This window comes from Canis lupus, chromosome 3 (assembly GCF_048164855.1).
Source record: "Canis lupus baileyi chromosome 3, mCanLup2.hap1, whole genome shotgun sequence".
Lineage (NCBI taxonomy): Eukaryota > Metazoa > Chordata > Mammalia > Carnivora > Canidae > Canis > Canis lupus.
The window spans coordinates 25,688,718-25,714,406 of NC_132840.1; the positions used below are offsets into that span (position 1 = coordinate 25,688,718).

General features: G+C 41.1%; 1 protein-coding gene across 4 annotated transcripts in view; it reads right to left on the reverse strand.

The window, feature by feature from the left end:
- The window catches only part of UBE4B (ubiquitination factor E4B), a 125,113-nt gene that overhangs the window by 72,778 nt on the left and 26,646 nt on the right, over nt 1-25,689 (reverse strand). For all 4 annotated transcript variants that reach the window (XM_072819701.1, XM_072819700.1, XM_072819704.1 and 1 more), the window contains exon 2: nt 11,223-11,409. In XM_072819701.1, the coding sequence (XP_072675802.1) occupies nt 11,223-11,409 (187 nt within the window). The remainder of the gene's footprint in view (nt 1-11,222; nt 11,410-25,689) is intronic.

The following is a 25,689-nucleotide window of genomic DNA, read 5'->3' on the forward strand; positions in this document are numbered from 1 at the left end:
AATGATACGTTGAGTCAGTAGCTAATTTCCTAGTGAAAACATTTTGTTCTTGTGAATAAACACAAATAAAATGAAATTTCAAACCTATAAAGAAAAATAGTCGTACCTAAAATATTAAGAGAAGAAAATCAGTAATTCAAATTAGAAAAATGCTTTGATCTTTACTTATGAGCTAGAGTATTCTTTTCCTTAATGTCAAAAGGGTGAGTCATGCAAAGAATCATACACCTGGAATCAAAAGACCTTGACTGCTCCTTAGGGAAATGGTAGAGTCTATGGCTGGTGCAGAGAAAAGACAAGATGAGCCTGGAGCATCTTACAGTGCCAAAGAGAGAGTATTCAAAAATATAAAAAGATGAGCATACCAAACAGAAGAGTCAATCCAAAAGAGCTCCCAATGGCCAAAACTAGAACAATTTGTGTAAAAGAACGCTAAATAAATAATATAGCAATTTGAATTATAACTCAAAGTATAAAATAAATATACATGAGTTCATACTGATATAAGTAAGGATTAAATCATTAACTTGGGAGAAGGCACCAATGTCCCTTACAGAAGAATTCCACATAACATATATCTACATGTGGACATTTCCCACTCAAGAAGGTAAAAACCTTAATTCCCACTGCTTAAATGGGTTGGGCTGGACTTAGGAACTCAGAGTCTAGAAAGGGAAAAAAATTATAACTTCACAGTGGAGAGACCTGGAAATAATCAGTTTAATCAGGTGGTGAAAGTGAATACCACCAGGGGTGTGGTATGGACGGTTTGCACCCCAGAGAGGAAGTGATAAGACAGGCACTTCGCATGTGTGATTCTCTTCCCTCAAAATACCAAACAAACCCCATTCTAATCAGGTGAAAAACATCTGGAAAAACCAAATTAAAAGATACTCTACAAAATGCTCTTCAAAATTGTCAAGATAATGAAAAACACAGAGAGACTAAGTAAGAAACTGTCACAGACCAAAGGAGATTCATCTTTAGTTAACAGTAGTACACCAAAGATTTTTATAATTTCAGGTCTCACAATTAGGTCTAGTTCTTCATATATTTTAAACATTAACCATTTATGAGATATGTGACCTGCAAAAATTTTCTCTTATTCTGTAGGTTTACATTTTGTTGATGGCTTCCTTTGCTGCACAGAAGCTTTTTACTTTTATGTTGTCCCATTTGTTCATTTTTACTTTTGTTGCCTTTGCTTTTGGAGTTTGATCCAAAAACCATCACCAGGATTGACATCAAGGCACTTACTACCTATGTTTTCTGCTAGGAATTTCATGGTTTCCGGTCTCACATTCTTTATCCATTTTGAGTTAATTTTTATGTATGGTGTAAGATAGTCTAGTTTCATTCTTTTGCATGTGGCTGTCCAGTTTTCCCAACACCATTTGCTGAAGAGACTGTCTTTCCTACATTGTACATTCTTGGATCCGTTGTTCTACATTAGTTTACCATATATGAGTGGGTCTATTTCATAGGGATTGCACTGAATCTATAGATTGCTTTAGCTTAGTATGAACATTTTATTAATATTAATTCTTCCGATCCATGAGCACAGAAAATGTTTTCATTTATTTGCCTCTTCTTTAAATTCTCTCATCAGCATCTTATAGTTTTCAGGGTATAGAAACTCCTGGGCTAAATATATTCCCTGGTATTTTATTCTTTTTGATGCAACTGTAAATGGGATTATTTTATTGCTTTTACCCACAGTTCGTTAAAAGTGTATAGAAACACAAGAGATGTTTTTGTATGATTCTGTATCCTGCAACTTTACCGAATTCATTTATCATTTTTAACAGTGTTTTGGTGGAGTCTTTAGGGTTTTTTACCTATAGTATCTAGATATCTGCAAATCTGCAAATAGTGAGAGACCTATTTCTGCCTTTCCACTTTGGATGTTCCCCTCCGCCTCTTTTTTTGGTCTAATTGCTCTGTTTAGGACTTCCAAAATGATATTGAATTAAAGTGGCAATAATGGATGGGTAACCTTTTGTTCATAATCTTGGAGGAAAAGCTTTTGGCTTTCTACCATGAAGTATAATATTAGCTGTGGACTTATATATGACATTCTCTCTAACCCCACTTTTGTTGAGAGTTTTTGTCATAAACGGATATTGAATGCTTATTCTGCAAGCTCATATGATTTCTATCCTTTATTTTGCAAATGTGTGGCATATCACGCTGACTGGACCCTCCCTAGGTCCCTGAAATAAATTCCACGTGATCACAGTGTGTGTATGATCTTTTAATGTACTGTTGATTTGGGTCAGTTAATATTTTGTCGAGGAGTTTTGCATCTATATTCATCAGGGATATTTGTCTACAATTTTCTTTTCCTGTGGTGTCCTTTTCTAGTTTTTGCACCAGGGTAATGGCTGGCCTCATGAAATGAGTTTGGAAGTGTTCCTTCTTCCTCTTTTTTTGGGGGAAGAGTTTGAGAAGGATTGGTATTAATTCCTAGAGTTCACCAGGGACACTGTCTCGTCCTGGACTTTTGTTTGTTGGGAGGTTTTTTGATTACTGACTCAACCTCCTCACTAGCATCAGTCTATTCAGATTTTCTAATTTTTTCATGATTCAATCAATCTTAGAAAGCTGTATGTCAAAACATTAATTTTACTTAAATGCACTCCCTCAGACTCCAATTGGGAGACTGGAGACAGATGGCAAGAAAAACTGCCAGTATATTCCCAAATCAAAAACAGAGAATGACTTCTTGGACACATGACCTACTATGAGCTCCACAGACAGAAGAGAAATATTAGATAGCTTTATTCGGAGTTTTCAATCTACTTAGGAAAACAAGATAAATGCACACAAAACTAAGAATGGCTTGCATAGCATGATTCCTAAGGATGACCAGTATCTGGAGGGAGTAGTGCCTAGAACAGGAGCAGAGGTTCTCTGAAAACATAAATGAAGGGGAGGCCTGATCAGAGGACCCTGAGAACTCCTGGATGACAGTATAGTTGCAAACATGGAGACAAGGAAGGCTTTTGAGCAGGTGCCATGTCTGATCTCTCACGCAAAGCCATCAATGCCCCAAAGGACAGGAAGTATATTTTATGGAAACCACTCTCACACACTATTGACTTCTGTGCCCTCGCTAGACTTGAAGGCATGATGTAAGCAGTGAAAACAGTAGTGTCATAATGCTCATGTCCCTGTGTGGGCAGAGTGCTAGTGGGCAGTTTGGGTTCAGATGCAGCAGAAATTCAAGGACCAGGTTAACCTAAATAGGGATGAAAGAGAAGAAAGGGATCAATCCCAGGTTAAAACAGGAAGTTAGTTCCCAGAGCTACATACTTCTCACTAATAAGCTGTCAGCACTTTTTCCAAACTCACAAAGTAACATGACCCTAGGAATAATGTTATATAATGCAGCCCATTATAATAAAATCATAGATAGAACAGCCTCCCCCTTTGGTGGCCAAAATACATGTAAAATATATCCTCCTTGGGTGCACAAAAAGCCACTCCAGTGAGATGAACTATCCGTGCCAATACAGGATACACCTGTTAAAACTAAAGCAAAAGATTCCAACCACCACCAGGAGCCTCCCGAGCCCTGCAGCCTGTGAGGGGTCCCACTGCAGCTCTCTTGCCTCGGGACTTCTGCCTCAGCCTCTGCCACTAACTTGCCTTTTTTTTTTTTTAATAAGATTTTATTTATTTATTCATGAGAGACACACAGAGAGAGGCAGAGACACAGGCAGGGGGAGAAGCAGGCTCCATGCAAGGAGCCCAATGTGGGACTCAATCCCTGGACCTGGGATCACGCTCTGAACTGAAGGCAGACACTCAACCGCTGAGCCACCCAGGGGTCCCTCTAACTTGTTTCTGAGTCACCCTTGAGCTCTTTCCTTTGCCCTCCCCCAAGCTATAGACCAAGTGGAAACAAGAACGCTTCCTTCTAAAGAAAAAAAAAAAAAAAAGATTTAAATACCAGATTAGCAACCAAGGATAGGATGAAAGGTTATAATTCTGTCATTGCTAATAGCATTCTTAGCCAAAGACAATTAATTAACTATGAAAGTGCAATTTTGCTGAAATTTCTACAAATGTACTATTTAATAATGATGTTCAGTATCAGATTTGGAGAAGGAAGTTGAAGGGAACTGAGATGACTGCTCCATCCCAGGCCTTGTATCAATCATCACCAACCCATTTCTGCCACAGGACCTTTGCATCTGTTGTTCCTTCTATCAGAAAAGAACGCCCAACAGATAACCACTTGGTGTGCTCCCCAGTTTCATTCAGGCTTCTTCTGAAATGTCATCTTCTTAATGAGGCCTACAGTCAACTCTCTGAAAATAGCAATGCCTTCCTCCCCTGGCAATATAATTCTCTAGTTTCTCCACAATAATTCTCACCACCTGACAGATTTTATGGATTGTTTGCTTTTTTTTTAATGGTTTTTAAAAACTGTTTATCTTCTCTCACTGGACTACAAACAATGTGACCAAGAACAGAAACTAACAGACTCATGAGAAGATTTAAATAATTACACATTAAATGAAGGCTGTACGAATTTATAGTGTTCAGTAGATCATTGATAACAACCGATATAAACTAAAATGTAAAACAGATTATAAAACATGTCGAACAAATCTGGTGGGTTTAGAGTAATAACTGCAATGGATATGGAAGGATGTTCTGTTTTCAGAAGTACTAATCCTGTGTTGTTGTTTTTTTAAGACAGAATTTTCAATCAGATAAATACTTGGGTGAAAATCCTCCCAGTTAACTACCATAACTGGGAGTATGAGGCAGAGAGATGACCTGTGGCTGAACTGTGTTGGATGTGGTGCGCCAGCTCGAACTCCAATGAGGACATCTCCTCCTGGGCCCTCTGACACCCCTACTAAAGCCTGTCCATCTTTGCCTGCAGCCCTAGCTCCTAACACAGTGCCTAGCACATAGAAGCCATTAAACGAGTATTTGAATTCATAAATGGAAGCAGGACAAAGACTATTTTCAAACATAAGAATAATTTAGATTAAATTATTATTAAGTATATTAAAGACTAGCAGCCAGACAGAGGAAATGGCTTCTGTGTTTCTAATCCAAACCCTGGAAGTAGCCCAGATGCCAAACATATCATTTGGGCTTCTTACTCATTCCAAACAGGCCCCCCTTGTTCATTTCTGCTCCCAGAGCAGAAGCTCTTTACAAAAGACGGAAACAGAATTAAGGGGGTTGAAATTATAGTAGCTGTTTGATTAGCTACTAGATCTTTTATTTAAAGCATTTAACATAGAAGTACATAAATGATTATGTCACAATCTTTAAAAATATTGTGATAACTATATTTCTATATAATTGGTTTCCTTTGTAATCTTATGTTTTATTATATGCATTTAAAAATATACTTTGAGATGCCAATCAAAGGCTTCATCAGTTTGCCAGAAGAACTCATGAAAAGACAACAATCTTTTAAGAACTCCGGCTTGAGAGTGTAGGAAAGGCATCAAGGGAACTTGTTCCACTCAAGCTAATTATTCTGTCAACATAAAATCAGCTGGTAAAGGATTTACTGGGGGACTCTTGGACAAGAATGGCCATGTCTTCGGAGAGGTCATGACAGCCAGGAAGGGTAGGGCTTTAGCTAGATATATTCAAGATGTCTAAGGGGTAGACATCAAAGGAAACAGAAAGAAGAGAAGTATAATATCAAAACAAGACTGGAAAATAAAAATCATCCAACAGGGTTAAGAATTGCCAAAGGCTGGGCAATCACAGAACAATCTAAAAACAGGGGAAGGAACTAGGAAAACCAGTTCATCCTCCCAGGAATTTAATAAGCACAGATTTTTAAAAGGAAACAAAAGAACATCTTCTCCTGTATTGGATGGTAAACTCTTCCAGGAAAGAAAGTGAGCCTCACTCATCTTTGCATTCCCATGACCTAGCACTGGGTCTGCCATAAGCCCTGAATAAACGCAGGCCGAACCGACACGTAAAAGCAACATAATCAATCATGACTGTAAAAAAAAAGTGGCAATCAGCTGTAGGAAAAATATTACCCATAGTCATAAAGTTTTAAGACAGCCAAAAGCAATGTCATATTAACAATGTAGTAAAAAAATAAAAAGAATTAAGAAATGTCTGAGCATGATAAATGTTAAATTCAGAATTGATCTGCTGGTGTTGGGGATAGGTGTGGGGAACCAGAGATTCCATCAGGGGCTCACAGGAGGTACTATGTCTCATGGATGCTACCTATTGTGTGTGTCCAGAATATTCTGTAAAAACTTTTTGGTAAAATTTTAGAAAAAAATAGGCTTAAGGATTTTTAAAATTCTGCTCAGAGTGCCAGGAAAAGCAAAGAGACAGACTAGAGCTGATCGTGGTGAAAGAGTAATGTTACAGTAAATGTTCTCTAACTAGAACTCAAGGGGTGCCTGGGTGGTTCAGTCAGTGGAGTGTGCAACTCTTGATCTTGGGGTTATAACTTTGAGCCACAATGGGTGTAGAGATTACTCAAAATAAAATCAGTTAATCAATCAATAGAACTCAAGTCTTATTTTGCATCTAACATTCCCCCCAAAAATATCTTTTCATTCACTCAGTCACTTAACTGACTGTGTGGCTGATAATACCTACTATGTGCTAGCATGGTTCTGGGGATAAGGAAATGAACAGCATTGATAAGGTCCCTGCTCTAACCTTATACTCTAAAGGGAGGAAGGGATGGTGATTAAAACAGCAACAACAAAAAAGTCCATAAATGGTACTTCCACAGGGAAGCAAGGTCTTTGCAGATGCCATTAAGTTAAGATGAGGTCCCTAATACAATAATTGGTATCCTTGCAAGAAAAGGGAAACTTAAACACAGACACACACAGAGAGATGGCCATGAAAACACAAAGGACAGTGGAGTGGTGCGGCCATAAGCCAAGAAGAGCCAAGGATGACCAGCAACCAACAGAAGCTAGAAGAGTCTTCACTGGAGCCTTCTGAGGAAGCACAGTTCTATCTATACCTTGACTTTTGACTTCTACCCTTCAGAATTGTGACAGAATATAATTCTGTTGTTCCAGGCCATCAAACTGTGATACTTTGTTATGGTGGCCCCAGTAAAAGGGTTGCAAAAGGTGGGATCACTGATGGGAGAAGCAACTTGCAAGACTCATCGCAGCTCCCTAACCTTTGTGCTAATAACCTGTATCAGAAAGCATCTCAACTAAAAAGGCTGCCAAGTGACTGCCACATCACTCCTAGATGAGGAAGTCCTCACCACGGTACCAGTTTACCCAGGATCTGTGTCTATCCAGAAAGCACTTCTTGATTCTAGAACAGAAGTTTCTCTTTCATATTCAGTGGATGGTAAATCTACCCACTGGCCCTCCATCTACCATCAAGGACCACAAAAAATAAGCAGTGGCCCTCCTCTTCCTCACAGCAACTTTTCACATTTTTTTTAAAGATTTTATTTTTTTTATTCATGAGAGACACAGAGAGAGAGAGAGAGGCAGAAACACAGGCAGAGGGAGAAGCAGGCTTCATACAGTGAGCCTGATGTGGGTCTCGATCCCAGGAGTCCAGGATCACGCCCTGGGCTAAAGGCAGGCACTAAACCGCTGAGCCACCCAGGGATCCCCGACTTTTCACATTTTTTAAATGAAAACCTATCACGTCCTCTTGAGATTTTTTTTTAAAGATTTATTTATTTATTTATTCATGAGAAACACAGAGAGAGAGAGAGAGGCAGAGACACAGGCAGAGGAAGAAGCAGGCTCCATGCAAGGAGCCTGATGTGGGACTCGATCCCGGGTCTCCAGGGTCACACCCTGGGCTGCAGGCGGCGCTAAACCGCTGCGCCACCGGGGCTGCCCTTGAGATTTTCTTTTAAGTTATATAAGTCTATGTTGTTTTGGTCATTTTCTCTTGTGAGTCACTTATTAATTCAGCAGATGAACTGATTTAATGTGCCGAGCACTGCTAAACACACTGGGATACTACAGTCGGTAAAAAAATCTCTGTACCGTGGCTTACACTTTAGTAGGAGAAGCAGAGGAAACAGGATAGACAAGTCATATATGTGCAACATGAGCTGGTGACAAGAGCTCAAAGACAAAGTATACATGTCAGGTAGAGGTAGTACTTCCAGACAGTGTGCCAAAGCTGGTGATCCTTACATAAACATCTGAAGAGCTGAATGGAAAAGCCATGTGGATTTTTAGGGCCCCCAAGAGGGGTCATGGCTGGAATGTTCCAGGAAGAGCAAGGAAGCCTGTATGGCTGGAGCAGAGGCAGCAAGGAGGAGGAGCAGAGCCAAAGCAGGGCCAGGTCACACATAGCCTCGGGTGGAGGTGAGGACTTTGACTTTCATTCTTGATGAGGGGGAGCCAATGGAGGGAGCCAATAAAAAACTGACATGGCCTTATGGTCTTATGAGGTGCTTGTTTTCCGTTTCATTTTGTTTAAACTTGCTTACTTAATAAATCTGTGAAAATTTGTTTATCCAACCTGCCAGGCGCATAGCTAATAATATCTAGCTGGCTGTGGTTATGAATAATGGTGGTTATGTGAGAAACATAATCAAGACTTCACAGCATAGAGGTGCACTGCTCAAAACTAACCATCTAGAGCTGCCCAACTCTTCCATTAGTTTGTGATGGAGACATAATGAGCTTGCTGTGAAAAATAACCCTGCTATTCTACAAGCTTGTACTTGTGCTCCAGTGGAACCCAGTCTGGTACTATCCAAAGAGCCTGAAGTGAAGCCAGTGTAGGCATGGAGACAACAGTCAGAAGGCCACTCCAATAATCCAGTTAAGATATGTTCGTGTCCTAGACTCCTCATTTGGCCCACTGTTTTTGTAAATAAAGTTTTACTGAAACACAGCCATGCTCTTTCATTTATATATTGTCTGTGGCTGCTCTTATGGTACAGAAGGAAAAACAAATAGTTGTGACAGAGACTACAGAGTCTGCAAAACCAAAAATACTTACTATCTAGCCCTTTACAGAAAGTTTGCTGACTCCTGATCTAGAATATGAGGTAAAAAAGAAAAGGCAACGTTTTAGGCTTAAGCAACTTGAGAAAAATGAACTGCCATTTATTGAGATGGGATTCTAGGAGAAGACAAGATGTGAGGAAATATCCAGAGCTCAGTTTTGGATGTGTTAACTATGAGATGTTTCTGAGATGACATCAGAGTCTGAGATTCAAGAACAGTTCTGGGCTAGAGAAATCAACTGGGACCAGCAGCTTGGAGATAACAATTAAAGCTGGAAAACCAGATAAAATCAGTAAATCAACACAGATGGAAAGGACAACAGGTTAAATATTGAGTCCTAGACCCCTGACATCTACAGGTCAAGAGAAATGAAAAAGAACCATACAAAGCTGCAAGAAGAAACAGAAAGGATGAAAACCACGAGAGTGAGGATCTCAGGAAGCCAAAAGAAAGCATGTCAAGAAGAGGGCCAAAGCCCCATCACCTGAGACTGTGATGGTGACTCAGAGCACAGGAGGCCTCACTCATGTGGATTCGAATTAGCAGTGGGTGCAAGGACAAAAGAAGGAGACAGAGGACAGGCAATTTGTGCACCAGAAGTTTTGTTGTGATGCAGAGCAGAACAGTGGGGTGGAAGCTGGCAGGGGAAATGAGATCAGGAGAGTTCCTTTTTATGTATTCCCATGATGGGAGTAGGAACAGCATGTATAATGACTGCTAAAAAAATAAGTTTTCTACTTGCAACAGAAACCCCGAGGAAGCAGGAAAGATGGGAAGTGCTGGGGCAACGGCTCTGAGTAGGGGAGAAGAGATGGCATCAGGGGACAGAATCCGGTAGAAGTGGATGATTCAAACTTAACAAGACAAAAAAAAAAAAAAAAAAACTTAACAAGAACCGGCCACACATACAGGCAGGCAGGAGGATGTGGGGATGGGAAGCTTATGGGAATCTCCTGTCATCTGCATCTAAGGTATGAGCATGACTCTGACATGGGCCTCCTTCCTGCCTGTTGCTGATGCAGTGAGAGCTCAGGCCCCTTCCTTTCCCCCAGGTCTCCCCCAACAGTTCCCAGCATTTCAGGTGGGACTTGGTCATAGTGAGACAAACAGGACTGCGGTCACAGTGAGACAAATAGCACTGTCCGGTAGCACTGTTTCCAAGGAAAGGGTAAAAACCCAACTGGAATCCTGAGCCCTTCCCTTCTCAGAAGACCATCACAGCTTCTCAGAGGTGTACAGAGAATACATTTCAGGCAAACGCACTGTTTATAACTGATGATGTGGCATAAGCATCTCTCACTTTTATAATTAACAGAAGGATGTACAAGCATTTATGTTTACAAGGGGAAGAGTCTATAATGATGTCTAACAAAGCTTATGGTAACAGAAACTGCAAATACTTTTAACTGACAAGTTACTTAGTTCAGAAAAACAGATTATGTGGAAGGCAACTAAGGAAAAGTGCATTACCATGACTGCAGAACTAACAATCATATTAAATTATTTGATGACATGACAGTGAATGCAGGTCTGAATGCACCTGCTTTTTCAAAATTAGAATCCTAATCATAATACTAATTATAATGGTAATAATTCTTATGTTCAGCAAAAAGTTCACCTGATAAAAGACAGATGTTTTCAAATATAGAGTATGCATCAATGTAACTGTTTCCCAACAAAAAGTCCCAACAAAGGATATCAACCTTGAGCCCATTAATTATAAAGAAAAAATTTTCATAATAGTTAAATAATTGTCAATGAGATAGTTATAAAACATCCATCAGTAAAACTTTTACACTCTGAAAATTCAGTGTTACAAGACAATGTAAAATTTAAAAAAGGAAATTCATATAGAGACTTGTTATTTTGACCATTATTTCAATCTTGCATTTTCAGATGATTTTATCATAAAAGAAAAGTACCAACCAAACTCATAAAATCAGGTAAACCAAATTAAGTCTTAATCACTTTGCCATCGGAGATTAAGACCTGATCCTGTTTGAAACAAACAATGAAAGTCATGGAAAAGAAAACCATTAGGTTTAACACGTCATCACCAAAATGAATAGAGATTAACCAAACACAATATAATGATCTTAACCTTTTAAACTACCGCTTGCAGGATTTTAAAAAGTTGCTGTCCAATTCATTTCACCTTATTGTGAAAATGTCACAACCTAGAAAGCTTCCTAGAAAGCTATGACTGAAATTATAAATGGGTCCCAGGTACAGAGAAGTAAGGCTTACCTGATGCACCTATAGGGGAGGTAGCTGGGGTCATGTTGTGGACATTGAGACCAAGGCTCTGGGAAGGGCCTGGGGCTGATGCTGCGATAGGAGGCCCCAGAGGGTTCTCCCTCTGGGGCGAGGTGAGTGGGGTGGTTGGCTGGGAGGTCTGTCCACCAGCAAGTCGTGCAAGGCGCCTCCGTCGGATCTACAACAAGGAGAAAAGACATTTGATTTTTCAACCACAGAAACACAATTCTGCCTGAGTCGAACAACATTAACATTGTCAGCAACCATAAAAAGCCACACTGGAGTTTAACAGCTAAATATACCTTGAGAAAAAAGGATTCATTCAAAACAAGTAATAACTTATCATACTAGAACGTTCACAACCACCTCACTTTTTAAAAACTGCATTTGGGTGGCTCAGTGACCGAGTGTCTGCCTTCAGCTCATGTCATGATCCTGGAGTCCTGGGATCAAGTCCCGCATCGGACTCCCTAAAGGGAGCCTGCTTCTCTCTCTTCTTCCCTCCCTCTGCCTACGTCTCTGCCTCTCATTTATTCATGAGAGATACACAGAGGCAGAGACGTAGGCAGAGGGAGAAGCAGGCTCCATGCAGGGAGCCCAATGTGGGACTCGATCCCGGGACGGGGACCTCAGGATCATGCCCTGAGCCAAAGACAGATGCTTAACTGCTGAGCCACCCAGGTGTCCCGAAATAAATTATTTTAATAAATAAATAAATTAATTAAATTAAATAAAATAAAAACTGCATCTTATTGCCTTACAACCCCTGTTTATCACACTTCCTTAACTGATAATGTGAATCCACCATAAGCACACTATACTTTTAAACTGAATCTTGTTTTTTTTTTTTTTAAGATTTTATTTATTTATTCATGAGAGACACAGAGAGAGAGAGAGATGCAGAGACACAGGCAGAGGGAGAAGCCGGCTCCACGCAGGGAGCCTGACGTGGGACTTGATCCCGGGTCTCCAGGATCACACCCTGGGCTGCAGGCAGCGCTAAACCGCTGTACCACCGGGGCTGCCTCGAATCTTGTTATTTTAATAAAACTGTGTAACTTCGTTATTTTAAAGAGCTGAGTTGTTTGTTTTTAGAGAGGAAGAGAGAGGGGGTAGGAGGTGGGAGAAAAGGCAGAGAGAACCCCAAACAGGTTTCACACCCAAGGGCTCAATTTCATGATCCTTGAGAGGACCTGAGCAAAAATCAAGAGTCAGATACTCAACCGACTAAGCTACCCAAGCTCCCCTTAATAGATAAGATTTTATTTTATTTTATTTTAATTTTTTTATTTATTTATGATAGTCACAGAGAGAGAGAGAGAGAGAGGCAGAGACACAGGCAGAGGGAGAAGCAGGCTCCATGCACCGGGAGCCCGACGTGGGATTCGATCCCGGGTCTCCAGGATCGCGCCCTGGGCCAAAGGCAGGCGCCAAACTGCTGCGCCATCCAGGGATCCCAATAGATAAGATTTTAAATAAATACTCAATTTAATTCACTAAAACAAAAGTTTCAAAAGTAACAATCGTTAAACCAAGACAAATTTTGCCATCGCTTTTAGAGCAAAGTAACTGGATTTTTCTTACTTAATTGCAATAAAAATATAATCTGCCACTTCTTCCTTATAATACTCCAGTGATTACAATTATCTACCACAAAATTCCAGTGGATCACAGAAATGTTTCCCTCTCATTTTGATAGTCATTAATTCAAAACTAGGCAATAAACTCTCACCAACCACCTGCTGTCCCAGGTAGTGAGGACATCTAACTACTGTGATAAGGCTTCTCCCTCTACATAGGCATCAAAGAAGCAAATCAACTAGGCTGACACACTCATTCCATTACAAATAACGAAGAAGAAAAAGTTAACCTCTAACAAATGCTAACTGGGATGGACCTAATTTGAAATAAGAATCTGTCATTCTAACACTGCAGAAAATCTGCTCCTTCTATTGTTCAGACAACCAAAGACATCCTGATTCTTGACCCCACAGCTGAAAAGCCCACTCCAATGCCCCTGCTGCAAATACATCAACGAATTTACACAAAATCCTGAAGTTGTTTGGTTGTTTATCTATCTACTTCACTAGATTAAATCCCTTGAAGGAAAGATCAGGTCTTAATTACTAAAAATAAACACTGAGGGACACCTGGCTGGCTCAGACAGTTGGGTGTGTGACCCTTGATCCCAGAGTTGTGAGTCTGAGGCCCATGTAGAGGGCAGAGATTATAAATTAAAAAAAAATAAAACTGGGGCAGCCCCGGTGGTGCAGCAGTTTAGTGCCGCCTGTAGCTCAGGGTGTGATCCTGGAGACCTGGGATCGAGTTCCACATTAGGCTCCTTGCATGGAGCTTGCTTCTCCCTCTGCCTGTGTCTGCCTCTGTGTGTGTGTGTGTGTGTGTCTCATGAATAAATAAAATATTTAAAAAATTAAAAAATTAAATTAAACACTAACTCAGCACTTTGCCTTCTAGCCATGTTCTCAACACTTTATACATCCATACTCACTTATCCTCTTAATGAGCCTTTGTAGGTACTTATGCCCACTATATATATGAGCAAACTGTGGCACAGAGGTTATATCTTTGCCTAATTAGTAAGTGGCAGAGCTGGAATATGAGCTCATGCAGTCTGGCTCCAGCACATATGCCCTCACCACTAACCCAACAGGGGATCTCTGGGGGTCTCCAAGACCCTTGTAGAGGATATGCTGAGGCCAAAGCTATTTTTACAATATCACTAAGACATCTGCCTTTTTCGCTCTCATTCTCAAGTGTCTGATGGAGCTTTCCAGAGACTACGTGACATGTCATGTTGCAACACTTAAATACAGAATTTAATATGAGAATTCAGCTCTATTCTAGTAAATCAGACACTAAAAAGCCTTGCAGAAGTGAAGACAATGTCATTTTTCTCACTAAAGTGTTTGTTTTGGAAAATCTTCACCATATCCTAAGAGTGCAAAGGAGTCCTGAGACCAAACTTCTGAGAAGCAGGCCACCCTCTCTTATTCATCCTTATCTCCCTACTGTCTGTAACAGGTGCTCAGCGCTCACTCCCCGAACAGAGAACAGTGAAGGTCATTACAACTCATCCAAGGGAGAATTGGGATTGAGATGAAAAAACTCACTGCAAGAGATTACTGATTTCTCTCATGAACACTTACTGGGGGTGGAGTGTGGGGATAGTGGCTCAGAAATTCCCACCCCGACCTGTTCCCAATCCAATTACTCAAGCCAGAGACCTACGATTTGTGTTCACTGCTTTCTCACTTCCCCATCTCCTCAAACACAGTTTATCACTAAGCTCTGCTCGTTCTACCTGGGTCCACCCTCTCCTCTCAGCTCCTCTGCCATAACCCTATCCAGGCCATCACCCTTTCTCACCACACCCTCTGCAAAAGGTCCTAATGAATCTGTATCCACTCTGGCATGGTGAAAACAAAGGCTGCATATTGTTTTCTTTAATCACTTTCAAGATTTCTGAAATGCAAATCAAACCACAATGAGATAACGCCTTATACCCACTAACATGGCTGCCACTGAAAAACCGTAAAACAACAGGTGCTGGTGAGGATGTGGAGACTCTGGAACCCTTGTGCACTAGTGATGGGAAAGTCAAGTGGTGCAGCCACCATTTTAAACAGTTGGGTGGTTCTTCAAAAAATTAGAAATAGAATTACCATAGGATCCAGGAAATCCACTCCTAGGAAACTGAAATACCCAAGAGAATGAAAGCAGGGACTCAAAGAGCAATCTGTTCACCCATGTTCACAGCAGCATTATTTGTAAGAGCTAAGGTGTAGAAGCAACCCAAGTGTCCATCAATGGATAAATGGATAAACAAAATGTGGCATATACATACAATGGAATATTATTCAGCCTTAAAAAGGAAGGATGCTCTCACACAGGCTACAACACAGATGAACCTTGAGGACATGATACTGAGTGAAGTAAGCTAGTCATAAAAAGACAAATACTGTATGATTCCACTTATATAAGGTACCCAGAGCAGTCAAATTCAGAGAGACAGAAGGTAGAATAGCAGTTGCCAAGGGCTGGGGCGATTTTAAAAATCTAAGTATAGAATAAAATCCTAAGCGATAAGAAAGCATGTTATCCTACTTTCCCCCACAATCTATTCTCCACGCAGCAATCACAGTAATTCTTTAAAAACACAACCCAGGACAGCCCCAGTGGCGCAGCGGTTTGGCGCCGCCTGCAGCCCGGGGCGTGATTCTGGAGACCCAGGATGGAGTCCCGCAGTGGGCTCCCTGCATGGGGCCTGCTTCTCCCTCTGCCTGTGTCTCTGCCTGCCTCTCTCTCTCTCTCTCTCTCTGAATGAATAATAAATCTTAAAAATAAATAAATAAACAAACAAACAAATAAATAAATAAATAAAAATAAAAATAAAAACACAACCCAGCCTCTCCTGCCCAAACCATTCAATGGCTTCCCTACTGCACTTGGAATAAAAACCAAGTCCTCACTGTGTTCTATGGCGCAACCTGCTATGTCTCTCCAGGCTCCTGGCACACCACACTAGGTGGCAACCATGCTGGTCCTTTGACAGTTCCTAGAGCACCTTAAGCTCTATCTTACCATCAGCCACTTGCAATTCCTTAAGCCTAGAGGCAATTTTTCTAATTCTTGGCATGGCTGGTTCTTTCCCTTCGTTCCATTCTCAGCTTAAATGTCACTTCCTCCTAGAGGACTTCCCTGGTCACCTTATCTAGCACTATCCAATATTGTAGCCCTTTGATCATATGCTTCAAGCACTCTGCATGGTCTGTAATTATTTTACCTATTTCTTTTTTTTTAAGATTTATTTATTTAGGGAATCCCTGGGTGGCGCAGCGGTTTGGCGCCTGCCTTTGGTCCAGGGCGCGATCCTGGAGACCCGGGATCGAATCCCACGTCGGGCTCCCAGTGCATGGAGCCTGCTTCTCTCTCTGCCTGTGTCTCTGCCTCTCTCTCTCTCTGTGATGACTATCATAAATAAATAAAAATTTTTTAAAAATGTAGAATTCTTTCAAAAAAAAAGATTTATTTATATAAAAAAGATTTATTTATTTATTTATTTGAGAGAGAGAGAGAGAGAGAGCATGCATGCACACATACTCACGAGCAAAAGGGGGGGTGGGCAGAGAGAGAGAGGGACAACCAGACTCCACGCTGAATGTGAAGCTCTCATGTGAGGCTTGATCCCAGGGCCCTGAGATCATGACCTGAGCCAAAACCAAGAGTTGGACGCTTAACCAACTGAGCCACCCAGGCACCCCTGGAATTATATTATCTATTTCTTACTGTCTTGCTTACTATTTCCCTAGTAGGACAGAAGCTCCATAAGAAGCCACAACTGTTGTTTTCCCTGGTGTATCTCCAGCACTGAGTGTAGTGCCAGGCATGTAACAGCTCTGTACATATCCAATGATGGGGAAAAGTAGTATGTGGAATCAAGACAGGTGAAGTAATAAAGCCACCAGAAGAGTGTTTCACTAAATAGTCAAAGCCCAATGTTTCAGACTTCTGACATTAACTCTTTTTCAGATACCCTCTCATTCAACAAATATTCATTGAGTACCACAGTAAACTAAATAGTTCCTGCTCTCATGGCACTTGGATTCTAGCAGAGGCCAAAAGGACAACAGCCAAATGGACAAAAAGGATGTCAGGTGGTCATGAGCACCCTCAGAGAGAAATGAAGTAGGGAGGGAGAGCGGGGCCCACTGGGGAGAGGGTGCTGCGATTCTCACAGCAGGTGGATGGAGAGGCCTCTTGGGTAAAGAAGGCATCTGCAAACACGAAGGAAGACAGAGAGTAAAGCAGGTGGATATCTGGGAAGGATGATGGGAGTGTGCTTGGCTCATGTTCCAGGTCAGCAAACCGTATGTGGCTGGAGCAAAATGAGCAAGAAGGAAACAGCAGATGGTGAGTGCACCGGCATGAAGTCTTATAGGCTGTGGTGAAAGCCCCAGCACTGGGAAGCCACCAGGGGATTTTATTCAGAAAAGTAATGTAGGGATCCCTGGGTGGCGCAGCGGTTTGGCGCCTGCCTTTGGCCCAGGGCGCGATCCTGGAGACCTGGGATCGAGTCCCACGTCGGGCTCCCGGTGCATGGAGCCTGCTTCTCCCTCTGCCTGTGTCTCTGCGCCTCTCTCTCTCTCTCTCTCTGTGTAACTATCATAAATAAATAAAAAAATTAAAAAAAAAAAAAAAAAAGAAAAGTAATGTAATTCCACTTATGTTCGTATGATTATTTTGGCTGCTACAGAGAATAAACTGTAGGGGCAAAAGTAGAGAGGATCCTTAGAAGGATGACAATGACCTGAACTCGAATGAGTGAGGCCGTGAACATTGTAGTGAGTGGTCAACTGGGACACACTTTGAAGGTAGAGTGCAAGCTCACAGGATTTGCTGGTGGACTAGACGGTACCAAAGGAGGTAATAAGGCTGACACCAACATCCTGGGCCAGAGCAACTTATCAAATCAGTTTACTGAGACAAAGATGGTAAGAAACGAGAGAGGAAGGAGATAAAAGTTCTTTTAGACACATGATTAGTAAACATGAGACAGAGTTGTCTTCGTGTGAATTCTACCGCTTTTTGAGAAGATAGTAATTAGGGGGCACTTGGCTCAGTCGGTTAAGCGTCTGCCTTCAGCTCAGGTCCTGGGATAGAGCCTCGTTTATGGGTCTCTGCTCAGGGGGGAGCCTGTTTCTCCCTCTGCTCCTCCCCCTGCTCCTGCGTTCTCTAATAAATAATTAAAATCTTTTTAAAGTAGGTAGTAATTAAATAAACAGCAATTAAAACACATGATCTGACAAAAGGCAGGACAGAGGGCAGGTCAGGATGCCCCGGTGAGAGCTGTCAGCTTCCAGACAGAACAGAGAGCTGTGAGCTGGGACAAAGTCACTTCAGCAGTGTGTGCCCATAGGGATTCAGAAGTCTGAGGATGAAGCCCTACAACACGACCCCTGGAGTGGGGGAGAGGAAGTGATACCAATAAAGGAGAGTGAGAGTGGCATCGAGGGGCCTCTGGGTTCACCAGGAGGGCTGACACTCCCTGGCTTCCTAGATACCAGGCAGAGGATTTCAGCCACGAATGACATCACTCTGTGTACGGGCTGAGCAACATGAAGACTGACCAGTGGACCTGGCAAGGAGGTGGGGGCACCTGGCTGGCTCAGCCAGTTAAGTGTCTGCCTTCAGCTCAGATCATGATCCCAGAATCCTGGGATCGAGCCCAGCATCGGGTTCTCTGCTCTGCAAGGGTCTGCCTCTCCTCTTCATCTGCCTCTCCCCCAGCTCATGCTCTCTCTCAAATAAATAAATGAAATCTTAAAAAAAAAAAAAAAAAAAAAAGAAGGAAAGGGAACTGAGGGCCTCATTGAAACCTATTTTGATGGAGTGGGGCTGAAAGCTTGACTGGAGCCAGTCCAACAAAGAACGGGAGACTAGAAGTACTGCTTTCTGAGGTTTTTTACTGTAAAAGAAAAAAAAAAGAAAAGAAACAAAAGAGCTAAGTGGAGGAGGGGAAGGGAGTGATTACGGAGACAGTCCACCAGTCTACCCTGCCAAGGAAGAGAAGGAAGGATGAAAGTGTCTAAAGACAGATGGGCTACTGACCCCAGTGGTGTTACATGCACAACACACTAAGAAATGCACAGCAGAGGGACATGAACCCAGGATCTGTCAGGAAACCTGCATCCTGGTGCCACCCCAGACTGGCCATGCTTGCTGTCATCTTGGATAACACATTAAACTCTTCCTCAGCTAGGAAACAGGGATAATAAACTCAGTCCTAAATAGCTTCCTCGGGTAGCTATAATAATTAAACGGGGTAGTATATGAAAAAGTACTTAAAAACTACGGGTAAAGATAAATTATGGTATATTCCTACTTGGGAGTCCATGGGGCAATCTAATGAGTGAGCCTGTGCTCTACACAACAGCCTGGATGACTCTCACAAACAATATTGAGCAGAAACAGCTAGATATAATAAAGTGCAGATTGCATGACTCCATCAAGTTTCGAAACAAAAAAGAGGTGTGAGCAAGCTTCTAGGGTGCCAATGATGGTCGACTTTCTCAGACACTAGTTTCACAGTTGTGTCCGCTGTTTGAAAATTCACTGGTCTGCACGCTTTCAGCATGGGTAGTAGATTCGTGGGTCTTCATTTTGTTCTTCATAACTCAAATGGCAAATGCAATCTTTTCTATGTTTCAAACATGATATAATTTTATTTTTTTTTAAAGATTTTATTTACTTGAGAGAAAGTGACACAAAGAGCATGAGCTGCAGAGAAGGGCAGAGGGAGAGGGAGAAGCAGACTCCCTCTCAAGCAGGGAGCCTGATGCAAGGCTGGATCCCAGGGCTTTGAGATCATGACCTGAGCCAAAGGCAGATACTTAATTGACTGAGCCACTCAGGTACCCCTCAAACATGAAATAATTTTTTTAAAAAATTAATCCTACTTGTCCATCAAGGCCTATAAATGCTACATTCTTTGTGTGGATTCTACAACTTCTTAAAATTTAGCATAAAAGAATACATAAATAGTAATTAAAATTAAAATACCTTATGTTAACTTGTATTTACTATCTGATACTGAAATTAAAGTAGTATTTTAAATTTTAAAATGTGTTTATCTAGGGTCACCTGGATGGCTTTGTTGGTTAAGTATCCAACCCTTGGTTTCAACTCAGGTCATGATCTCAGGGTCAGGAGATTGAGCCCCACTTCCAGCTCCACACTTAGTGCTGAGGATTCTTTCCGCTGCTTCTCCCTCCTCCTCTGCTCCTCCCCCAGCTCTCTAAAATAAATAATATCTTTAAAATGTGTTTATCTAGGGATGCTTGGTGGCTCAGTGGTTGAGCGTCTGCCTTTGGCTCAGGGCATGATCCTGGAGGCCTGGGGATTGAGTCCCACATTGGGCTCCCTGCAAGGAGCCTGCTTCTCCCTCTGCCTGTGTCTCTGTCTCTCTGTGTGTGTCTCTCATGAATAAATAAACAAAATCTTTTAAAAAATGTGTTTACCTATATACACCAATACAACAGAAGGCCTAATGAAGGGAGGCTTAAATTTTCACAAAAACCAGTATTTGGGGAGATCTCTTTGGGGTTTCATTACCTTAGGGGCAGCTAACTTAGGAGCCCATGCTTGGTTTCAAATTCAAGTTCAGGGATCCCTGGGTGGCGCAGCGGTTTGGCGCCTGCCTTTGCCCCAGGGAGTGATCCTGGAGACCCGGGATCGAGTCCCACATCGGGCTCCCGGTGCATGGAGCCTGCTTCTCCCTCTGCCTGTGTCTCTGCCTCTCTCTCTCTCTGTATCTGTCATAAATAAATAAAATATTTAAAAAAAAAAAAAAAAAAAAAAAAAAATTCAAGTTCAACTTTTACTACTTACTACCTAGGTAGGATCAAGAAAAATCACTAAACCCTCTCTGTGCCTCAGTTTTCACATTTGTACAATGGGGGTAAAAACTATAGCCTCTACAGAGTTGTGAGAAAACTACCATCTGTACCTAGTTTTCTGTTTCATTTTTCTCGACAGCTCTTATCTGACCTCCTACATATGTTCTGCTTATTCACCATTCCCTGGCTCTAGGTTTCTTTCTTTTTTTTTTTTTTTTTTTTTTTCTAGGTTTCTTAATGCAAGGGCTTCTCTCAGTTTTTCCTCTGATGTCTCATGGTGCCTAGAAGAGTACCTGAGACGTGGAAGGTGCTCTCTAAATATTTGCTGAATTAATGAAAGAATTAGTGAAAAGTACTAGAAAATGTATTGCACATAAAATTTGTTTAGGAATTAGTTTTATTTTGAAAAAGCATGCACTCTATTTTTGAAAAAAATATAAAGCTACTTTTAAATCTGGCGCCAAGTTCAGCCTGAGATGTTAAATTTAAATGTTCTCCCAGGTGAAAGAAGCATAGAATAATATCCTGACTCACTGCAATATGGGCTTGAAGGAAGTTTTCCAAGAAAGATTTCCACTGTGCTAGTGTTCCCTAATCCCTACCTCTAACATTCCACAAAACACAGGTAAGAAGGAGAGGGAGAGGAGAGGGGAGAGGAGAGGTAGTGAAGAGGGAGTGGAAAGGAGTGGGAAGAATTAGGACTCTGTAAAAAATACTGTGGACTATCCAAGAAGACAGAAGAGTGCAGTAAGGGACACAGGCAGGTCTGTGCATGACACAAACTGGTAGGAGAGAGCTGATAAACCCCGTCCTTACCTACCCCCATCTTAAAGACCTACTGGGAAGAGGAGAAGCAGCCACAAAAGGGCCAGCGCCAGTGCTCTGGCCTCCACAGCATTCAGTAGAGGATGGTGTCCTTCCAGGGACTGAGCACTTTCCATGACGGGGGTGGCAATGAACTGGTTTAGCAGCCTGAGAACCCAGGGAATATCTAGACAGGAGACTCCCAGGGGATGGCTCTGAGCAACCAAAAGTATAAAAGGCTTATCTAATTAATTTGACTATTAAGAGATATGACCTCACTTTTATCACAAACAGAACATCACAACATATGAGACACAAACTAAAAATAGCTCAGCATATCAAAATATTATTAAACTTTTTTCTCTCCACTTACTCTACTTTTTTAACACTAAGCACCTAAGATCCGTATAACCTTCTCAAGTTAAAAAAGTCCTTTTTGAAAGAATTGTTTTCCCAGATGTTACAAAGAGAAACTACCAAGAGCATAAAAAAGGAACTTCCAATTCCTCAACTTAAGTCCTGAACCACAATTCAAACCCAAACATACAGATCGTGAAATCTCATTTCTAGAGTTTTTCTGGTCTTGACTATTTGAGTTCTCATTTCACAAGTGACATTAAAACAGTGCTTTCCCCAGAACCGTTCTATCCTGGTGCATTTCCTACTCTCACGTTCCTGATTAAAAATAGATTTAAAACAGCTACTGTTCAAAACAGCAAAGGCCTCTGCAGTGGCGTGGGGCAGAGGCTCTGACAGGACAGACCAAACTGTTCCTCTTATTTTTAGAAGAGTTTATTTGGGGGGCGGGGGGAGTGGTAAATCCAAAAAGCATTGTTTTAAATTTAGTAAATACTCATTCTACAAAAGCATCTCAATACTCAAAAAATAAGTAAATAAATAAATTCTAACATAAACACTTTTGAATATTTACTCTTTGGAATGGAGTCCTGGAAATATTTCTTTTTTTGATTATTGCTGATTTTGTATCTCAAAGCAAATGCATTCAGATCTGAACATCACACCTCTGTGACCAAATATTTACCAGTTATCTTTTAAAAATTTACTATTTTAAATTAATCCTCACCCAAAAGCTAGACTCTTGTCATCTAAATTCCTCTTCCATTTGAAAAAAATATATTAAATTCAATCTGCTACTGCCACTCTATATACATGAGGCCAAAAATAGGGAAAAATATTTTCTTTTGTTTTTTTTGAAGTAGGCTCCACACCTAATGTGGATCTTGAACTCAGGACCCTGAGATTAAGGGTCTTATGCTCTACAGACTGAGCCAGTCAGGTGTCTCTACAAAAATAATTTTTGCCTCAATCTTAACATTATGGCAAGAAGTAACTGAAACTCTCCTTCAAAGATTTCAACTGAACACATGTCAAGATCTCCTTACTTTTCAATAAATCCCGTCACCTCCTCTCCTGCAAATCGGGAGCTAATTCAGCACCCAAATGATAAAGTTTTCTATGTTTGTCATTGACAACTACTACCAAAAAGTACTGGAAACTCTAAGACAAAACAATAATTTTTAACAATATGATTAACACCTACCCAGCCCTTAAATCATCTGCCAGATGCTACTGTAAGGAAACCTAGTTAATAATCCAAAGAGACCAGTGCATTTATCTTCCCATTTGACAGGTGAGGAAACTGAGATCAGAGAGGTTAAATGATGACTCACTGAAGGTCACACAGCTAGAAAATGAAGAGTAGATATTAACCCAGACAACCTAACTCTGGAGTGCCCAATATTAACCACAACCCACGGATCTTTACAGCAGAAAATCCCTTCTGAAGTTGCAATGACCAGCACTATGAAGCAGCCTTACTCCCCTGACAACATAGTATTTGTTCATTATCAGTTATGAATTTAGGAATTTATATATTGTTAGTATTTCAGATACTGTATCCAACTTTAACAACATTGGAGTATTAGGAAGCTCCCTCTTTGATGAGTGTGTACAGTGAAATAAACACTTCTATTTTCTGGTCCAAAGTATATAGAATACCATCAAATAAAACAAACAAAAACACATTATAAACTTAATCTCACACTCCTCCCCCTGATTCAGTCCTTTATTGATTGGTTTATTTAGTGCACTTAAGTCACTGTCACAGACTAACTAAAGATAAAAGAGCACTCAAATCAAAATCCCTACCCTCAAGAATTTCCAGATCCACAGAGAAAGATAGGGAAGAAAACCAACAATTATGATACAGTATGGTAAGTTCTACACAAGATACAATGAGAGTAGAAAAGACACCAAGGAGGACAACTCAGACCCCAACTCAGTCTGGAGTATCCATTATCACTTCATGGGGAGATTACACATGCATACACACAGGTGCCTACACACACTCGCCCATAATACACGTGCTCATACATGGGGAGCTCAATAATGCTGTATCTATAAAAGACAACAATGTATTTTCTAATTACTTCATGATCTTCTGCTCCTAAAAGGAGATTTTTTTTTTTAAGATTTTATTTTAGGGACACCTGGGTGGCTCAGTGGTTGAGCATCTGCCTTCAGCCCAGGGCATGATCCTGGAATCCTGGGATCGAGTGCCATATCGGGCTCCCTGCATGGAGCCTGCTTCTCTCTCTGCCTGTGTCTGCCTCTCTCTCTCTCTCGAATAAATAAATGAAATATTTTTAAAAATAAAAATAAAATAAAGATTTTATTTTAAAGCAATCTCCACACCCAACATGAGGCTTGAACTCACAACCCTGAGATCAAGAGTTGCAGGTTCCACTGACTTAAGCCAGCCAGGCGCCTCAAAGAGGATTATTTTTATGTGTTTTACCACCGTACTTTTTCAAATTAAGTTGGAAAATCAGGTTGCAAAAGGACACACATCATAATTCTGTTTGGGCATATTTATATTATATTACAATGGATGTTATTAACCGCAAATTATACATAAATGGAAATGGCAATGATACATAATACATTTCTATTTTTTCCCATCTTCTCCTTTCATGCAAATTTTTTTTAAGATTTTTTTTTAAATTTATTTATTCATGAGAGACACAGAGAGAGAGGCAGAGACATAGGCAGAGGGAGAAGCAGGCTCCCTGCGGAGAGCCTGATGCAGGACTCGATCCCCCCCCCAAAAAAAATAAAAAATAAAAAATAAAATAAAATAAAAAGGACTCGATCCCCAGACTGGGATCATGCCCTGAGCCAAAGGCTCAACCATTGAGACACCCAGGCGTCCCATCCTTTCACACAATTTCTGATGAAGAAAATGAAGCCATCATTATTTCCTGCTATGTCTGTAAAACCTGAAAACATTCAGATGGAAGTGCAGCTCTACTCCAGATCATCCTCATTCCAACACCCAGGATGACAAAGTAGCCTCTGCAGTGAATATCTGCACAGGAACACAGTAGGCTACAGTACAGTCTCTTTTTAATTTACCATATACCTGACGCTAGGGATCACTTACTGTACTGCTGCCTCTGTCTCCCCGGCACACTTCTCCCCAGGATAACTGCCCAGCATCCCCTCCTTTGGATCTTCGCTCAAATGCTATCTTCCCAGTGAGGCCTTCCCCACTATCTACTATTTCCCCATTTCTGCTTTATGGTTCTCCACACTTTCAAACAGTTCAGCCAAAAATCAACAGGTTTTGTACACACGCATGTGTATATGTATGCACGCACACATTTATACATGCACACATGTACATACTGAGATCAACTGAACATGGCAAGAAGGCAACACCAAAAACTGATGAATCTAGGTGACTCAATCAACCTTTTGCAGATTTGAAAATTCTCAGAGTAAAAAGTTGAGGGAAAAATGTTTTCTCTAGCTGTGTTCAGCTGCTCAGAGTAGGCATGAGGCCAGGGTCTCCGGGGTTGCTAAGTGAGGATGAGGAAGGCAATGGGTGGTGTGCACAAGGCATGAGTATAATGAAGCAGAAACCCAAGACAAAGGCAGCATCTGAATTTCAGGTTCCAGTCTTTTCCTGTGACTCAGACATCCTCTGTCCTTGGGTTCAGAAAGAAAACCCCTGCATCCTTAAAATAAATCTCATTTTCTGCTTCAGCTCAATAAGTTGATCTGTTACTTACTATATGTATGTTTGTAACTACTTCAATTTCCCAGGGGCACTCTCAGTAATCTGTGCACAGAGTATCACCTTGCTTTTCTCACTAGTGGGTTTTCAGGATTCAAATTCACTTATACTGACTATATATTAATGTCATAACAAATCA